The sequence below is a fragment of the Hippoglossus hippoglossus genome, chromosome 14, assembly GCF_009819705.1.
Source record: "Hippoglossus hippoglossus isolate fHipHip1 chromosome 14, fHipHip1.pri, whole genome shotgun sequence".
Taxonomy (NCBI): Eukaryota; Metazoa; Chordata; class Actinopteri; order Pleuronectiformes; family Pleuronectidae; genus Hippoglossus; species Hippoglossus hippoglossus.
This window is the reverse complement of record NC_047164.1, coordinates 1,250,777-1,268,380: the sequence shown is the minus strand read 5'-3', so window position 1 is coordinate 1,268,380 and position 17,604 is coordinate 1,250,777. Positions and strand designations below refer to the sequence as shown.

The following is a 17,604-nucleotide window of genomic DNA, read 5'->3' as shown; positions in this document are numbered from 1 at the left end:
GACGCAGCGGCCGCTTGTTTTTACAAGATAAAAAAACCCAATAAAATAACGTGCGCGCGAAATACAAGAGAAGCATCTTTACTGCTGATGGAGAATTTCCGTCACAAATCCCCCGTTAAAGCCTCTGAGCTCATTTATTTACCTCTTTACAGAATATTCTGTTCCTGCTGTCGGCTCAAAATAACTTCATTTAGCAAACACAGCGTTTGTGTTTAAAACGAGTTGAAGACGAGTTCGGCTTCCGCAGAGAAAAGTCATCCTTGGGGTTCAATGGTTGAAAACCAGATTCCTGATGAAGGTGAAATGAAAATGTTTCCACCTCAAAGACTCTTGTGTTTGGGTTTTCTTCTTCCCTGCAGCGATGGACAGTGAGAGGAAAGTGGTGCGTGTTTATGTCTCCTCTCTGGCGACACCTAGTGGCTGGAGGCTTCATGTTTTCTGGTTGTTCCTCCGTCTGTCTCGTGTGTTGTTGTGAACACGATATCTCCAGAACGCCTCGAGGGATTTTCTTCATATGTGGTGGAAACATTCACTAGAAGTCAAAGACGAACTGATTAGATTGTGGTGGCTGAGAGTCAAAGGTTTCAGTCACTGTTACTTCAAAAAACCTATTTGGCTTCGTAAAGGCGTTTTCTTAAGGACACCTCGAGGTCAAGGGTCAAACTGCTCCGGTGATTCTAGTCTGAACATTTCTATGAATTATTTTATAGTCTCGTATTCTTTTGTCATTATTATCATCAGTTGTTGTATTTTGTGTTTTTAAGAGTAAATGTTTCTGTTCTGTTTATTATGAGAAGCTCTGTTCACTTCACGATTCACAGCTCAAAACGTTACGTCTCATTTTAATAAATGAAACCTGACACATTACAGCATGTACACGTCTTCAGTGATGACACAGATTAAACCGATCAACCCGAGTGTGAGCAGAATCCGTCTCGTTTACACTCAACAGTTTAGGCACAAAACTCACAGAGATATGAGTCACATGTTTATGGAACAATAAAATATCTCCGTGCTGCAGTTTGACGACTGAGATTTACTGAACACAGTTTTTATATCATCTACAACACGTTCTCTTGTATTTCAGGATAGAAAACTGTTTCTATTTATATATATATATATATACACTACCGTTCAAAAGTTTGGGGTCACTTAGAAATTTCCTTATTTTTCAAAGAAAAGCACTGTTTTTTTCAATGAAGATAACATTAAATTAATCAGAAATACACTTTATACATTGTTAATGTGGTAAATGACTATTCTAGGTGGAAACGTCCGGTTTTTAATGAAATATCTACATAGGTGTATCGAGGCCCATTTCCAGCAACTATCACTCCAGTGTTCTAATGGTACATTGTGTTTGCTAATCGCCTTAGAAGACTAATGGATGATTAGAAAACCCTTGAAAACCCTTGTGCAATTATGTTAGCACAGCTGAAAACTGTTTTGCTGGTGAGAGAAGCTATAGAACTGGCCTTCCTTTGAGCTAGTTGAGTATCTGGAGCATCACATGTGTGGGTTCGATTATACTCTCAAAATGGCCAGAAAAAGAGAACTTTGATGTGAAACTCGCCAGTCTATTCTTGTTCTTAGAAATGAAGGCTATTCCATGCGAGAAATTGCGAAGAAACTAAAAATGTCCTACAACGGTGTGTACTACTCCCTTCAGAGAACAGCACAAACGGGCTCTAACCAGAGTAGAAAGAGAAGTGGGAGGCCCCGGTGCACAACTCATCAAGAAGACAAGTATATTAGAGTCTCTAGTTTGAGAAATAGACGCCTCACAGGTCCTCAACTGGCAGCTTCTTTAAATGGTACCCGCAAAACGCCAGTGTCAACGTCTACAGTGAAGAGGCGACTCCGGGATGCTGGCCTTCTAGGCAGAGTGGCAAAGAAAAAGCCATATCTGAGACTGGCCAATAAAAAGAAAAGATTGATATGGGCAAAAGAACACAGACATTGGACAGAGGAAGATTGGAAAAAAGTGTTATGGACAGACGAATCAAAGTTTGAGGTGTTTGGATCACACAGAAGAACATTTGTGAGACGCAGAACAGGTGAGAAGATGCTGGAAGAGTGCCTGACGCCATCTGTCAAGCATGGTGGAGGTCATGTGATGGTCTGGGGCTGCTTTGGTGCTGGTGAAGTGGGAGATTTGTACAAGGTAAAAGGGATTTTAAATAAGGAAGGCTATCACTCCATTTTGCAACGCCATGCCATCCCCTGTGGACAGCGCTTGATTGGAGCCAGTTCCCTCCTACAACAGGACAATGACCCAAAGCACACCTCCACATTATGCAAGAACTATTTAGGGAAGAAGCAGGCAGCTGGTCTGCTGTCTGTAATGGAGTGGCCAGCGCAGTCACCAGATCTCAACCCCATTGAGCTGTTGTGGGAGCAGCTTGACCGTATGGTACCAGGAAGTGCCCATCAAGCCAATCCCACTTGTGGGAGGGGCTTCAGGAAGCGTGGGGTGAAATCTCTACAGATTACCTCAACAAATTAACAGCTAGAATGCCAAAGGTCTGCAATGCTGTAATTGCTGCAAATGGAGCATTCCTTGACGAAAGCAAAGTTTGAAGAACAAAATTAATATTTCAAATAAAAATCATTATTTCTAACCTTGTCAATGTCTTGACTATATTTTCTATTCATTTTGCAACTCATTTGATAAATAAAAGTGTGAGTTTTCATGGAAAACACAAAATTGTCTGGGTGACCCCAAACTTTTGAACGGTAGTGTATATAAATATATATATATATATATACACGATGTGTGTGACATGTTTGCCAATGAATCAGTTTGTAAAACTGAAGCTGGAGTCATGAACCTCAGTCACTGCATTAAACAGCAGATTAAGAGATTAGAGCAGCTGATTAACTGTGGAGACGGTTTAGTGTGTGTGTGTGTGTGTGTGTGTGTGTGTGTGTGTGTGTGTATGTGTGTGTGTGCGCGTGTGTGATTGTAAAGTTAATATTTCCTCACATAGACAAACACCAGGTGTGTTGTCAAACTGCAGGTGTGTGAGATAAAAGACGATCATGTTACGTAACGATGCAGAAAAACTGTAAAATCCTTCAAGTTGTTGCCTTTGTGTTGACGTGTGTATGAAACTAACTGTGTGTGTTTTGTGTGTGTGTGTTTTGTGTTTGTTCCTCGCAGGACGGAATGGGGAACCTCCGAATCACAGACAAGGGCCTGAAACTGGAGGGAGACTCCGAGTTCCTCCAACCTCTCTATGCCAAAGAAATCCAGTCCAAACCAGTGAGTCGCACAACGACAGACACACAAACTAACACACAACCACATCAACACCTGTTGTGTTTGTACACTGACACACAATAGAAACAGACCAATGTAGGATGTGTAGTTGTTTTTACTATGAGTAGAGTTTACATAGATAAAAACTGAAATGTTGAATTTCCACTGAGCTGGTTTTGCTTCGTGAGGATTTGAAACATGTCAAAACTAAATATGTGAATAAGAAATGAAAATATCAAACAAACCAGAACATCAGCAGTGATTTTAAATCCAAGTGAAACAAAGTGAAATAAGAAAATCCATGTTTGACGAGGAGGAGGAAATGAAAAGTATCTTATTTTGTGAATTTTTCCAAATTTGGCTCAAATCTTTATTTAGACTCACAGATTATCTGATTGGATTTAGGTGGTTAAAGGTCACAGGTCAAGGTCACAGGGATCTTATGTTTGTTGACTGTAAAGTAAACCTGGAGGGGGGGCGGACTGTGGTTACATCACGTCTCTGATCTGACCTGAGAATGTGTCGGGTCCCTCAGGAGCTTTGATTCAGCCAATGAGGGTCAAACAACCAGTCCCACTTTCACACCTACGGTCAAACACGCATCTGACCCCCCCCCGCCTGCATGTTGCTAGAGTGTCTGTAGAAACCTGTGAACATGCTTAACATAGAAAGACCCTGGTCGTCAGGTTCAAACCGGGAACCTCCGGTCGTGTGAGGTCACAGAAATAACCACTGCACCATCGGGACAAATCCCAACGTGACACAGAACGACCACAGGCGCCGTGTCTGTCATCCCGTGTCACGTGACGTCCTGACGACGATCGTCACGTCTTGTAACTTGATGTCATGTCCTGTCGTGACAAAGCAGGAGAACCCATCACCAGGGTAAACGCTGTATATCCTCATGGCTGCACCTGTTCCTGAGCAGATGGTCTCAGCGGGGAGCGAAGGCGTACAACAGCCCGCAGCCTCGTGCTCTCATTAACATGCACTCTCCAGTGAGCTGCTCGCAGCCACAGCTCCAGCCTCACTTTTCCTGCCTCAGACCTTCTGGGGGTTTACTGATCCGAACGTAATGTCTGTCTGAGGTCCCCAGGTACGTCCTGCTCACGAATTAACATTCAGAGCAGCTTCCTGTCGTCCGTCCAGCGACTACAGGAGGAGGAGCCGAGCCCGGAGAACGGAGAGATGGCGCCGATAAAGCAACAGCAACTCTCTCTCCCCCCCCGTCTCCTGTAGCGTCGCAGTAACAACAGCTGCTCGCAGGTAGTGGACGCAGAGTGGGATAATGCGAGGGAGCGGCGAGCTTTATCTCTTCTGTCTGGGACCTTACGTGAGCCGAGAGGGAGGATGAGGGATGAGGAGCGAAGAGAAGGAGCAGGAGAGCAGGAGGGGAGGAGACATGGGGGAAGAGGAGAGGAAGAGGAAGCAGTAATTGAGACAGAGACAGGAAGACAGATGGAGGAGGACTGAATTAGAATGAGAGAGATGGGATGTTTTGACAGGCGGAGGCCGAGTTCAACGCCGACTCAAACGAGCGCGAGCGTGTCCACGCGGTGAAAGATATTCCTATTCCAGTAAAACACATCCCTGGTTTCAATGAAATATTATTTTAATGACGTCAAAATGCAACAAACATCAACTCAAAGCTCTTTAAAGAGGAATAATGATAATTAAGTTTGTATAAAAACGCACAGAGCTCGACTTTCATGAGCGGCCCCCAGTGACACAGTTAGAATCCACCCAACTGGGATCCAACTAAAACGTCCTTATAACAGTGAAGCTCTTCTCAACAAGTTCAAGAGGAGCTGCTGGAACACAGACGACAGAGGAACTGACCAGAAGAGCTGAGGCTCCGCTCGGCTGGAGGAGAAACACAAACCTGTGTGAGAACGTTTCTTTATAGAAGAAGCTCTGATCACATCAAAATGTTGTCGCATCGATTCGTCGGTGTGATGATGTAAGATGGCGACGCCCGTGTCCGAGAGGTTTGAGCTTCATTGTTGTTCAGAAGCAGGAAGTGGAGTTAACGTCTTTATTTACAGTCTGAAATCTATTGGAGGAATCCTGCAGGAATCATAGCGTCCTTGAAGAAGGAAATTAAAAGTATAAAGTATAAAGTCTCCCGAGGAGGTTTCTGAGCCTCCAGCTCGATGAGACTCGTGATGTGTTTCTTCAAGGTTGGAGCTTTAAATCTGAGCTTTAAATCCGTCACCTCAGAGCGAAGCGGCTCGTCGCTCGCTCCTCCTGCCGCTGCCCCGTGGGCCTGTTTGTGTCGAGTACATGTTTAGTTTGTTGTCGTGTTTCTGATCTGCTCGGCCTCGCTCTTCCATTCGTTACTGATGCGGTCGACCATATCACTCCCAGCAGGACGCCTCTCGCACAGAGGGAGTGAGGGAGCGAGGAGTTTGAGACCTGGAGGAAGACGAGTGGATCGGAGCTGGTTATAGAAACATGACCTGGAGGCAGAGCCGAGCTCCAGAGGCTCAGGAATCTGCCTGAATTAAAGCTCAGTAAGTTGAGCCAGAGGAGCGATTTGCAGCCGCTCGCTCAGAAACTGGTTCTATCAAAGTAAATCTGCAGCAGGTCCAGACTCCATCTGTTTATCAGCTACAGGGTCAGAGGCTCAGTGTGAAATTAAAGTCTAATTAACTGGATCAGCACCTTCAAGGTTGGTTCTCTGCTGGGAACGCTGGGTCGCTCTCTCTGGGTTCAGGGGACATGTTGCTCCAAGTCGAGTTCAAGTGTCTCAGGGTCTTGAAGACGAGTGAGGAGACGATGGAGCCGGAGATGAAGAGACGGATCAGTGGTCGTTGACTGACCCTCACCACTGGTCACGAGCTCTGGGGACGGACCCAAAGAACATAGGGAGTCTGGGCTGAGTCTTAAAGATGGAGCAGGAGTTCGGAGTGGAGCTGCTGCTCGTTTGTGTTCAAGGATCCAGTTGAGGTGGTTCAGGCGTCTTATCAGGATCCTCCTGGACTCCTTCCACTGGGGGTTTTCAGGCACGTCCAACCGGGCGGAGACACCGGGGTCGATCCAGAACTCGCTGGAGGGATAATAAATCCCAACCTGGCCTGGGAAACACCCGGGATCTGTCAGGAGGAGCTGGGAAGCTCGATAGAAAGAGGAACGTCCAGAACACCGTGCTGAGTCTGCAGCGATATGACCCAACCTCGGGTCAGAGGAGGAAGATAGATGGAAGAACAAGTAACTGGTGGAAATATGTCTTTGTGTTTTACTTTACTGTTTATTTCAAACTGGTCCAGGAAGGTGCTATAAAATACAATTTATCAGTATTATTATTATTATTATTATTATTATTATTATTCATTCCCTGGTAAATCAATGAAAACACACACACACACACACAGACACACACACACACACACACACACACACACACACACACACACCTTGAGGTTCTCCGGACTCCACAGTCGATTCATCGTCTCTTCTTTGTGTCGAGTCTCAAACTTCTTGTTCGTCGCGCATTCAGCTCACAGCTCGTTGTTATTGTAATCACTTCCTGCTTGTGTATCGCACATTCCCTGAGTTTACTGTGGGAACTTCAGTAAGTTTGTCGAGAGCCATAATGTTATCAGTAATATACACACGAGGCTGGTCCCCCACCCCCCCCCAGCCGCCACAGCGCCACAATGGTCCGGCCGTTATCTCTAATTAAGAAGTTGACTGAGGCATGAAGATTAGTCGGGCACAGAAAGAGCAGAGTGTCCGACGTGATCGGCATTCACATCGGTGCAGGGCACTCTGGGAAATGGAAGTGAGCGAACAGAGCGGTCGGCTTAAGTCTAAGTGTGTGTGTGTGTGTGTGTGTGTGTCAGTGTGTGTGTGTGTGTGTGTGTGTGTGTGTGTGTGTGTGTGTGTGTGTGTGTGTCCATGTTTCTGTCCTCATGTTCATATATACCTTCCACATCCATGTGACCAATGCCGGTCTCCATGACGTCCATTTGGTCTTTAACTAACAATTTGACAAATTAATTAACAAAATAATCTATTATCTAGTTTTGTGGAATCTGAACATGGTTAAAAATCTTCATATTAAAACCACATTTTTTATCAGAGGGAATCTTTTGATGTCTCTTTTTAAATTTCTGAATAATCAGAAAATCAAAGGCATCTAAAAAACGTGATTCTCTCCATGTTTGTGTGAATTACATCTTTTATAAATCCGACCGTGAACGATGCCTGAATTAAACCTTCAGTAAAAACCTTTGGATGTAAACAGGATTGAAACTGGGAGGTTTGGTGGATGTAGGTTAAACTGAAGTATTGAAATGTGTCTCAAAGGATTAGAAAAACCTCATTTTCACAAAACGACCTCTGATCATGATTTAAATCTGCAGATGAAAACGGACAAATTGATGTGAATTAAAAACTTAAACTACATATATTTGAGATGTTTCATTTCCACGAACCTGAGAGAAAAGCTCTGGAAGGAAACGTTCATTAAAACGTTCCTTTGCCAGGGACGTTGCTGGTTCCTCTCTTGTTCTCCTTCTTGCTCTTGAAACATGAGAACGTAACAGTTAACGTAACAAGACGGCGCTCCGTGTGTCCACAGGGCCGCCCGCTGTTCCTGCAGTCGTCCAGAAACGTGTCGGTCAACATCCTGGGCAGCAACAACCAGCTCCTCACGCAGCTCGTCACAGGTGAGGAACACAAACTGCTTTCATCTGCTGGTTCGTGTTTCCTTTTGATATGATTCATGTTTTCATTTCTCTGAACCAACAACGCTGACGACATCCGCTGCAACACAACATGTAGAAATGTTTCTGTTCAATTATTCACGGAGATTTTCTGTTTTTTTGTTTCACAAACCAACGTCTCCGAGTTTTCCTCAGACTTGCTCCTCATTTTCCTGCCTTTTGAAAAGCTTCTTTACTTAAAGAATAAAGAAGCTTCAGATTGTTTGAGTTTTTATTTGAGGTTTGATTCAGGACGTTTTCTCTCTGAGAGTCTGAAGCTTCACGTGCTGGTTCCATTTGATCTGTTAGTTTAGTTTCACATTGTGATTTAGGGACTAAAGAATCTGGTCTGACACACGTACGTCCTGTCGTCGTCGGGGTTCAAACATTATATCGTCGGAGGTGAAGACTGCAGCTGCTTCTTCTTCTTCTTCTTCTTCTACTGTTTAATGCTGTCTCTACTTCCTGTGATTGGTCCAACAAAGTGTTTTCAGTGTAAACCAACAGAACCAGGTTCAGTTTGATCCAGACCCAGAACACCTCTTCTGCTCTGAGGAACCTTTCACACCTGATGTTCGCTGCTTCCACCTTCTTCTTCCTCTTCTTCTTCTTCTTCTTCTTCCTCTTCTTCTTCTTCTTCTTCCTCTTCCTCTTCCTCTTCTTCTTCACTCCTCCCGTCCGATAGTGATGACAGTCTGAATGAAAATCTCTTTCCATAAACGCAGGAAGTGTCTCTCACGTTAACCACCGACACGGAGGAGGACGTCTGCTCTGTCGTTCCTCAGCGTTAGCGTTCGGAGGTTCTTCTCGTCCCAGGCGCGGAGTGACAGAATCAATTGTGCGTGTGTCGATCAGTCAGGCCTCTCGGGCACTGGGTGTTTTCCAGCCGCCGTGTGAGACAAAGCAATTTGAGCTGAAGGGACCTGTCTTCGTTTTGAATCACTTGTTTGTCACAGTCGTGGCGGCTCCGGTGTTTTCCTGCAGACGTTCAGAGAAACCGTGAAAACCTCAGGTCACATCTGGATGACAGACAGCTGCAGGTCCTCAACGTGTTTCTCTCAACATCTCTTTAACTTGACTCACATCCGCTGACTGACAACTTTTCACATGAAGTCAGACTTATCATTCAGAGTTTTAAGATGTCAAATCAAAGTAGGAACATTAATCTCTCTGTGCAGATGTTTCTGTCAGGACAGATGTCAGGACAGACGTAGCACTGTTATACTGAGGTGACAGACTCTGTGACACTTTGTCACATGACGAACAAGTTGTTTCAAATTTGTCACAAATTTCAAACCTTTAAATCTCTTTTATCATTATTATTTACGACTTTTATTATTCTTACTATTTCTCTTTTATCTAAGCTTTTATTTAACTTTATCAAAACACAATATTTTTTTGTGAATTAAGGTCAAATATCAGCAAGTAAGGGATTCTTTTTAATTATGATTACACAAGTTACATTAAAATGAATTCGATTTCTGTCACAGAAACAAATGATGATGTTGCTGGACGTGGAAACATGAACACTTAATATTCTGATAAAATGTCAACCAGCTAATACCTGAATCTGTTTTATAATAACATGTGTACTGTTGTTATTTCATGTAACTCTCACTTTGTGTTATTATCACTTCACTTGGTTTGTTGAATAGTCTCCAGAAAGAATCTACATGTGGTGGTTGAGGTAAAGTCTGAGTCTTAATTTGAAAATCAGGTCCTGGACACATTTTCCAATCTAAGGAGTTAATTCAGTGAGAAATCGTCTCCGGCCTCCGCTCGCCCCTCTTTGATGTCTCCTCTCTCTCTTCTCCTGTGTGTTCGCTGCAGGAGCCCACGGATTTAAAGCGCAGGGCAAGATGTTTGAAGTCAAATCCACCTCTGGGAAACTCCTCTTCTCCGCCGACGAGCAGGAGGTGGTGGTGGGCGCCGAGCGGCTCAGAGTGATGGGTGAGTGACCGCCCTGAGTCCCGACTGAGGACATCTTGTTCTCTGAACCCTCAGATGTGTGTGACTCCAGCTGTGGTTTGTTTTTGTCAAGCTGACGTACGGTCAATGCAAAGCAGCAGAGTGCGATGCTGATATTAGCAGATCTGTGCTGGTGGAGCTCGTGTGTGATGGGAGGAGAATGACAAGTTGGAGGAGAGCTGGTATTTGCCCACAGGCCTCGGCAGGGAGAAGGTGACGTGTCGTCCTTAGACCGATGAGGTTTGTGCCGGGAGATGAGAAGTGACGGAGCAGTTCTGGCTGCAGCCGCCGCTCGGCCACGGCCACGGATCGTTCCCTGTGAGAGCCGAGGGCGTGACACCAAAACATGAACGCAAAGCATACACAAAGCAGCCGCGTGAAATTAAAAACCATCTTGTGCCTGCGGACATGATCACGACTCAGGGCAAGGTCTGATGGGAAATGGAGTTCGCACACAGGAACGGGACTCGTCCAATCATGGCGTCCCAGCCCCTTTTTAAATCATCAAACTCAAAGGGCCTTGATATGTCAAAGCAGTGTTTTTTATTAATCATCTCAACTGTGGAAGCCGCCATATTCTAAATTGCCACGTAATATCATGTTAAAATAAGAGGTCTCTAACTTGGGGTTTTGCTTCGCCCATAAAGTTTTTACCGTCCACACAAACAAGCCTCATAGATTCAGCTGCTCTTTCACGTGAGAGTTTGTCTGTTACTGTTCAGTGAGTAACTACAGACGTAACTAGTTCATGGACATTTAAACCTTGTGCTTCTTTCTCAGTGATAAAAATACTAAAATAATACTAAAATTCAATAATCTGAAAAAATTATTACGGGCACTGTGAATTAAATGGGTTGAGATTGTTAAAATCCTATGAGTGTTTATTTGAAGCTACTTCTCACTTCACCTTGTCTTTGTAAAGACTATGACACCTCCTGTCTGGAGTCTGAGACATAACGTGGTATTATTAGGGTTATTTTATATCATTATGATATAATGAGTCTGATTTTCCTTCATATCTGTCGTACGTGCCCTAGATCTTACGTTTCCTTCACGATGCTCTGAAAACTCCTTCATCTAACGTGTTGAAAGCTGCATCGTGTGGCTGGAGTCCAGCAGAACGACGCCGTGCACGGTTCCAAACACTCTCCTCCATGTTAATTAGGTTTGGAGAAAAGTGCTGACCGTGCACACGAGGACAGATTTAATCATCACTTGTTTATGTATTTTCTCCACAGCAGGATAATTAGCAGGGAGCTAACAACACTGAGCGTAATGAAGACGTTAAATATCACAGAATCTGCTCCAGAGCAAAATAACACGCTCGGATTCTCTGGCCCTTATTTTTCTGCTCGCTCCTTTTCTTTCATTTCCTCTCTCCCTCTCTTTCCTTCCTCCCTCCCTCCTCAGGCGTCTTCTCTCTGTTCTCGTGTCCCTCACCATTATCTTTCCATCTGCCATCATTCACATCACTCATCCACCCCCCACCCCCCGTTCATCAGTCCATCCATTCAATCTGGTTATTACATAAACAGAGGTTTGAAGTGTCTCCCTCTTGACTGAGCCCAGTGTTTCCACATCACAGCTCCCATGGGTGCTCTCTCTCTCTCTCTCTCTCTCTCTCTCTCTCTCTCTCTCTCTCTCCCTCTCTCTCTCTCTCTTTCCCTCCCTCTCCCTCCCTCCCCCCCCTCACTCTCGCTCTTCTCTGACTCAAACCTTTCAGAGGCGACGTCCTCTGCGAGAGCAAATTAGTCTTCATCCTGGTCGACATTCATTTACGTCCTCTCCGGCTTCACTGAGTCTGAGTTCATGGCTGTCGCCCTCCTCAGCCGAGGGGGGGAGACACAGAGGGGGGGGAGGGAGGTGAGGGAGTCAGGTGGAGAGGAGGGGGGGGGGGGGGTCGACAGTTGTTTAACAGAGACGAACAGGTTTAGTCGCAGTGTTTGTTTCAAAGTCAAATCTCTCTGTGTTTATTTATCTGTCGCCGCCCGTTTAGGTCAAAGACTGTAAATAAAGATGGACGAGGTAAAAACTAGTGAAACCCAAACATCTCCGTTTTAATTTCATCACGATTCATGAATTATTCTCTGAGAAATCAGTGAAAATGTCAATAAACGATGTCGCATTAGTTTTCATCTGCAGCCTCTGGAAGGTTCAAGGTAAAAAACCTACAATAATGTATAAAAACATGGAATCACACAGATAAAGAATAAATCAACGACTTAACTGTGAAACGAAAACATGGATTTACGAATAACTAGTAAAGACACAGACGTATCAAGCAAAACTGCATAAATGCTCAAATAAAACATAGTTACACATACAAATTAAGTTTGTAGTGAAACTGTGACAAAATTTCTCTTCATTAAAATCAACTAACTATTTTTTGCATAAACCAAAAAACCAAAGAGGTGAAAACACGACGTGTCTTTGTTTGGAGTCTTTAGGATTCGTGCTTAGAAACGTTGAACGTGTCCTAAGTGAAGCCACGGTTGTGTACTTGTGTTAACAGGCCTTGTGTCTGCTGTTGTGCTGTTGTGTAGTCGATTGTGCATCACGTGTGTTTCTGAGCAGCTGAATCATTGTTCTGATTTCTGCTGATTTGGCAGCTGAGCCACTTTTTTTTTTCCTGCTGTCTTTGTTTCCTGTGCATCTGTGTTGGTTGTGTGACTTGTTTGACTTTGCTGCCGTTGTGTCTGCCAGCAGGTTGTGTGTGTGTGTGTGTGTGTGTGTGTGTGTCTGTGTGTGTGTGGCGGGCGGCTGCCACGTCCTCCATCAGGTGTTTGTGAGGATTCAGTTCTGTTTCTTTGAACAAGCTGCACTAAAGCCTCTTGGAGGACGGCCCATCTGATTTTCTTAATGTCCTCTCACAGTTTGGTTTCTGGCTCCAGACTTCGTGGCAATCTGCCTCGTGACGGTGGCAGATTGAAGCCGGGGCTATTTCCTGAGGGTGGCACGAGCACAGGGGTCAGAGGTCATCCTCCGGGAGCATTAACGTGTCCATTAAATCCTCACTTTTATGGCTGGAGGATACATCAGAACCAAAGAGTGAAGGTGTTGACAGGAACAGCTGCACGTCAGAGAGAGAGAGAGGGAGGGAGGGAGGGAGGGAGGGAGAGAGAGAGAGAGAGAGAGAGACAGAGAGAGAGAGAGAGAGAGAGAGAGAGGGAGGGAGGGAGAGAGAGAGAGAGAGAGAGAGAGAGAGAGAGAGAGAGAGAGAGAGAGAGAGGGAGAGGGTTTATCTCTGCAGCCGAGTGATGAGGCCTCTCAGGCTCATCAAGCATCTCAGCAGCACCGACGAACCACAAGACTTCTCTCACTCTCACGTCTGTGTGTGTGACCCTGAGTGTGTCCACGTGTGATTGTGTTATCTCATCTCTGTGGAACATCTGCACTGTGGTGTTAGAATCTCACATTTCACTCCAGGTACATGAACAGTTTTCTCTGCTTCTCACCGAATCAGCGATGTTAACTGGACTCTGCTCCCGAGCACCAAGGTGACTCGTCTCCGCTCGCTGCCTCTGAAAGTTTAAATACCTCCGGCCTCGTCGGCGCTCTGCTATAAGCCGTCTACTGTATTTATCAGCGCGGGCGGGCGGCCGCTCTGCACTTTCCTCCCGAGCTCCGAGGGGGAAACAGCATGAACACATCGCATGGCTGAGCAGCGCTTATTCTGGTTTGATTCCAGGCTGGTGTGTGAGCGGCTCACAGGAGAACATGTTGAGGGGAGGTCAGCTGACCCGGTGACTTGCAGAGCAGCTCCAGCGACGGCCCCGCTGCCGCTCGGCTTCTCGCTCAGCTCACGTCCAGTAGAGAGGATGTCTGGACGAGGTTCCTCATGGAAGATTACATGTTTATGAATTCACTCCAGGATTCTGATGAGTTGCCTCAAAAAGTATTTGCAACAATTATTAGACAATAACCAATAAGTTATTTGTGTTGGATTAATGCTGCTGCTGCTTATAAAGCAGATGTGACTCCAGGTTTTTATCATATGATTATAATCAATGTTGTAAAAATTACTCCTCCTGTATTATTCACAATAGTTTTCTTTTCATTAATGTTTTTAATATTCTGACTTGAAAATGGGACTTACCTGAATGACTGATTATCATTTTAATATGATGACTATTACATTAAAAGTTCAAGTCCAGCGACAAAAGCTCATTTCAGATTATAATTAGTTTTAAATGAAAGTATTTAAAAGTTTGCTCTAAACTCTTTAAACTACACGTGTTGTGTTTATGTGTCAAGGTTCAGGTGCGACAGGCAGATACATGATTCAAAAATCTTTACCGACTAAAATGTGGTGTGTGTGTGCTCGTGAGAGATGAACGTACAGTTTGCAAATGATAAAAATATAACATTTGACTATTGTACAAATATGTTAACTGGTTTATAAGTGATGACATTTGCAACTCGTAAACTTTCTGAGTTGTTTCTACGCGAATAAAATGTCCACGAGCATCCGAAGCAAACTGGATGTGACAATTCTCTGACTGTCTGTTGTGTTGCTTTGCTGCTGGCGAACGTGTCTGCAGCCGAACCACAACAGAGAGTATTCCAGCTGGGATTCGACTCCGCCCATCGTCATATCCCCCCCGTTTGTGTTCCCATTTGCCGTCTGTCTGCCGGGAGCCGGCCGGCGTGTCCGACTGGACGGTAAATAGCTGTAGGAGCCATAATCAAGCCAATGAAAGCAGTATCATGGATTTCCAATGACCTCAGTTGGGCCAATTAAAGTTATATGCAGGGAGTAATTATGTATTTTATTGGTGGGGGAGGAACGATGGCTTTGGTAATGACATGTGGCGGCTTTATGATCCTCCGCTGGGCCGTCATACGTCAAAGAGACGAGGGAAGAGACTCGGCTCGTCCTCAGGTCTAATCTGCACTTTAACAGCTGTTGTTTCACTCGTGTGTGTTGGACATCACGTGCACAGATAAACACGTGCACGTAGCACATAGTTATTACTTGAATCTTTTGTGTTGCTGTGGCAGAGGCGTCCTTGTGTCAGAGCGATAAACTGAGGCTCACTTACAGATCAGGGCTCGGTTTATTTCAAACAGCTGAAACGACCTGGTTAGAGTTACAGGAGGTGAACAAGCGTGTCCGGTTCCTGACCTCGTCTCCAGGAGGCGCCGTTGTGCTGTTCACGGTTATTATTCACACAATTACAAGGGATTGCTCGTCTGTAAAGTGATAAAGATCGACAGGACATCTCTACTTTCTGCTGATGTTGAAAATCTGGGCTGAAATATTTCTACACGTGAGCTTTGTTTTTTTAGTTGGGTACATGTCTACTAACATGGAGGAGGGGGGTTTATGGCATACATACAGCAGCCTGCCACAAGGGGGCAATCGTAAAATTCGCCATCGGCATTATTTACAGTTTGTGATTACAAGACCTTGATATATGAGGGTTAATAACTTCTGTGTCTGAAGCTCTTGACAAACGACCGTCACCACGATGAAGAAACCACGTTCAGCTGCAGAAACAAAGGTTCTAACTTTCTCGTTGCCAGAAGAGCAAATGCAAATATTGACCATGAAAACCTCGTTGAAACCTTCGACGTGAACATTATTGTAGGTTTCTTAAAAAATGCATCAGCCAGTGCAGATGAGTTGTAAATTAATTTAACTGGAAGACGCAGCTTTCTCAGCTGGCAGCAGCCTTTTCCCAGACCTTCAGACGCCTGACGAGCTGAAACACTGAGTAATGATCTCAAACCCTTAGGTGCAGAGCTAATTAGCCTGAGATGAGAACTGAACTGGTCAGAGTTGAAGGTAAATGAGCTCATGAATCCTAAACGCAGACTAAAACCCTTTGAGCTCATGTTATCCTTCTGCGTTCAGAAACCAGATAACTCCTAAAATCATTTGTCTTTATTTTCATGTCACCTATAAAAACTGAGCCGATAACAAAACCTACAGTTTTTTTTTCTGCCCTTGATTTAATTCTGATCATCCTCCTTCCGTTTCCCTCTCTTACGTCCCGTTGACTCTGTTGCGTCTCGTTCACAGTTTGAATCCGGCCGCTGATGATTGTGCAGAGGTGACAGTAGGGGGAGGTAGTGAGCAGCGAGGGGGAGAAGAGAGCCGTGTAATTGTTCTTCCTCCTTTTCTTCCTCGTCTTTATCAGCAGCGGCTCTCGCAGAGTTATTACCTCTCCACATTACGCCGCTCCGTCTCTTTCATGTTCCGAGGAGGCAAATCAAAGATGGCTGCAAGATCACAGGAAAAGCATCGCAGGAGGAAAAACATTTTCATTTTCTTGTTCTTGTTCACGTTTGAATCTTCTCACACTGGAAACACCGACTGAGATCAGAGCCCAGCAGCTCTCTGCTGGAAATCCCTATCAACGCACATTTACAATTTACAACCTGGAAACACACTCAGCTGCAGGATGTTACACACGTAGAGATAAAAGTCATTCGGAAGAGTTTGATCTGATAGATTATTTCCTTCTAAAGATACAACGTGTAACAGTTCTTCATTAAAAACAACCAGACCTGAGTTATACACTCTGTTGACTTGTGTATTTATCTTAAATGTTTCCAACAACAAATCGACAATTTGATTCAAGATATCAGGACGTTACATTTTGTCGCCTTTTTAAATTGCATCACATCTTCACCTGTGGCTTCGTCCGTCGCTGCTTTAACTTCAAAAAACGTACAACAAACGTAATAAATCAATTTCCTCGATTTTCAATTCAGACGCTGCAACCGTAACAACCCCAGGAAAATGATGTCTTCTGCTACAAAAACAGTAGAGGGCAGTAAAAACCCTTCTTTGAAAATGCTTTTTCTAACAATGGCTGCACGTCATAATTACTTAACCTAAAAATAAAAATCTGTAGATGTTAATAAAACAGCAAATGTCTTCGGTAACCAGGCGAAAATAAAGATGGACGAAGCATCTTCACCTCCTCATGTTCGAAAATGAAACTAAAATATCCTGAATACAGATGCAAATATCAGGCACTGAGGACCTATCCTGCAGCCAGCCACCAGGGGGCGATATAGGCAATGAATTTTTTGTTTTAGTCAGTCCCGATGTTTCTTTCAGTGTGTAAATTTAGATGCTATCTCTTTACTGTCGCTCCAGACAAAACTTTTATCACTTTACATCTTCATTAAAGTATTAACATCGTTTTGTGAACTGATTCTGATCTGAATGAAAACTCAGCTCCGGCTCCTCCATCGTCCAGGACTCGCTGCCAGACTCCAGCAGCAGCTGAACTCACATGCAACTGGGGCAACATCTGCATCTCTGCTCCTTCAGGGACCCGACTGAGGATGATCCCCTGAATGTGGGATCAGGGGCAGAGTCAGAGCTTCAGATGGCAGATGGACGGAACTGTGCCAAACTCATAAGTCTTTAAAAGCCTCTTTGTATAATGTAACACTCCGAACTGAAAAAAAAAAAAAAGCCCCACATTAAATATTAACTAACGACTCGAGAGAGAGAAAGTACGAGAAGCTGCCGAGGCCGAACCAGATACTTCACTCGCTAATAAATCTGCAGGACAAAGCATTAACACATGCAAACATAAATATACTGTTTATATAAACTCATACGTTTACTCATTAGGGAACGTCCTTCAACTTACAGCTGAGGCGTAACACTGCATGTGTACAACCATGAGAGCGTGTGTATGT

At 44.4% G+C, this 17,604-nt stretch overlaps 1 protein-coding gene across 3 annotated transcripts in view; it reads left to right on the top strand.

Moving 5' to 3' along the window:
* Window positions 1-17,604, top strand: part of sgcd (sarcoglycan, delta (dystrophin-associated glycoprotein)) — a 200,941-nt gene that overhangs the window by 155,821 nt on the left and 27,516 nt on the right. For all 3 annotated transcript variants that reach the window (XM_034607496.1, XM_034607495.1, XM_034607498.1), the window contains 3 exons: window positions 3,164-3,265; window positions 7,848-7,935; window positions 9,802-9,921. In XM_034607496.1, coding sequence (XP_034463387.1) covers window positions 3,164-3,265; window positions 7,848-7,935; window positions 9,802-9,921 — 310 coding nt within the window. The remainder of the gene's footprint in view (window positions 1-3,163; window positions 3,266-7,847; window positions 7,936-9,801; window positions 9,922-17,604) is intronic.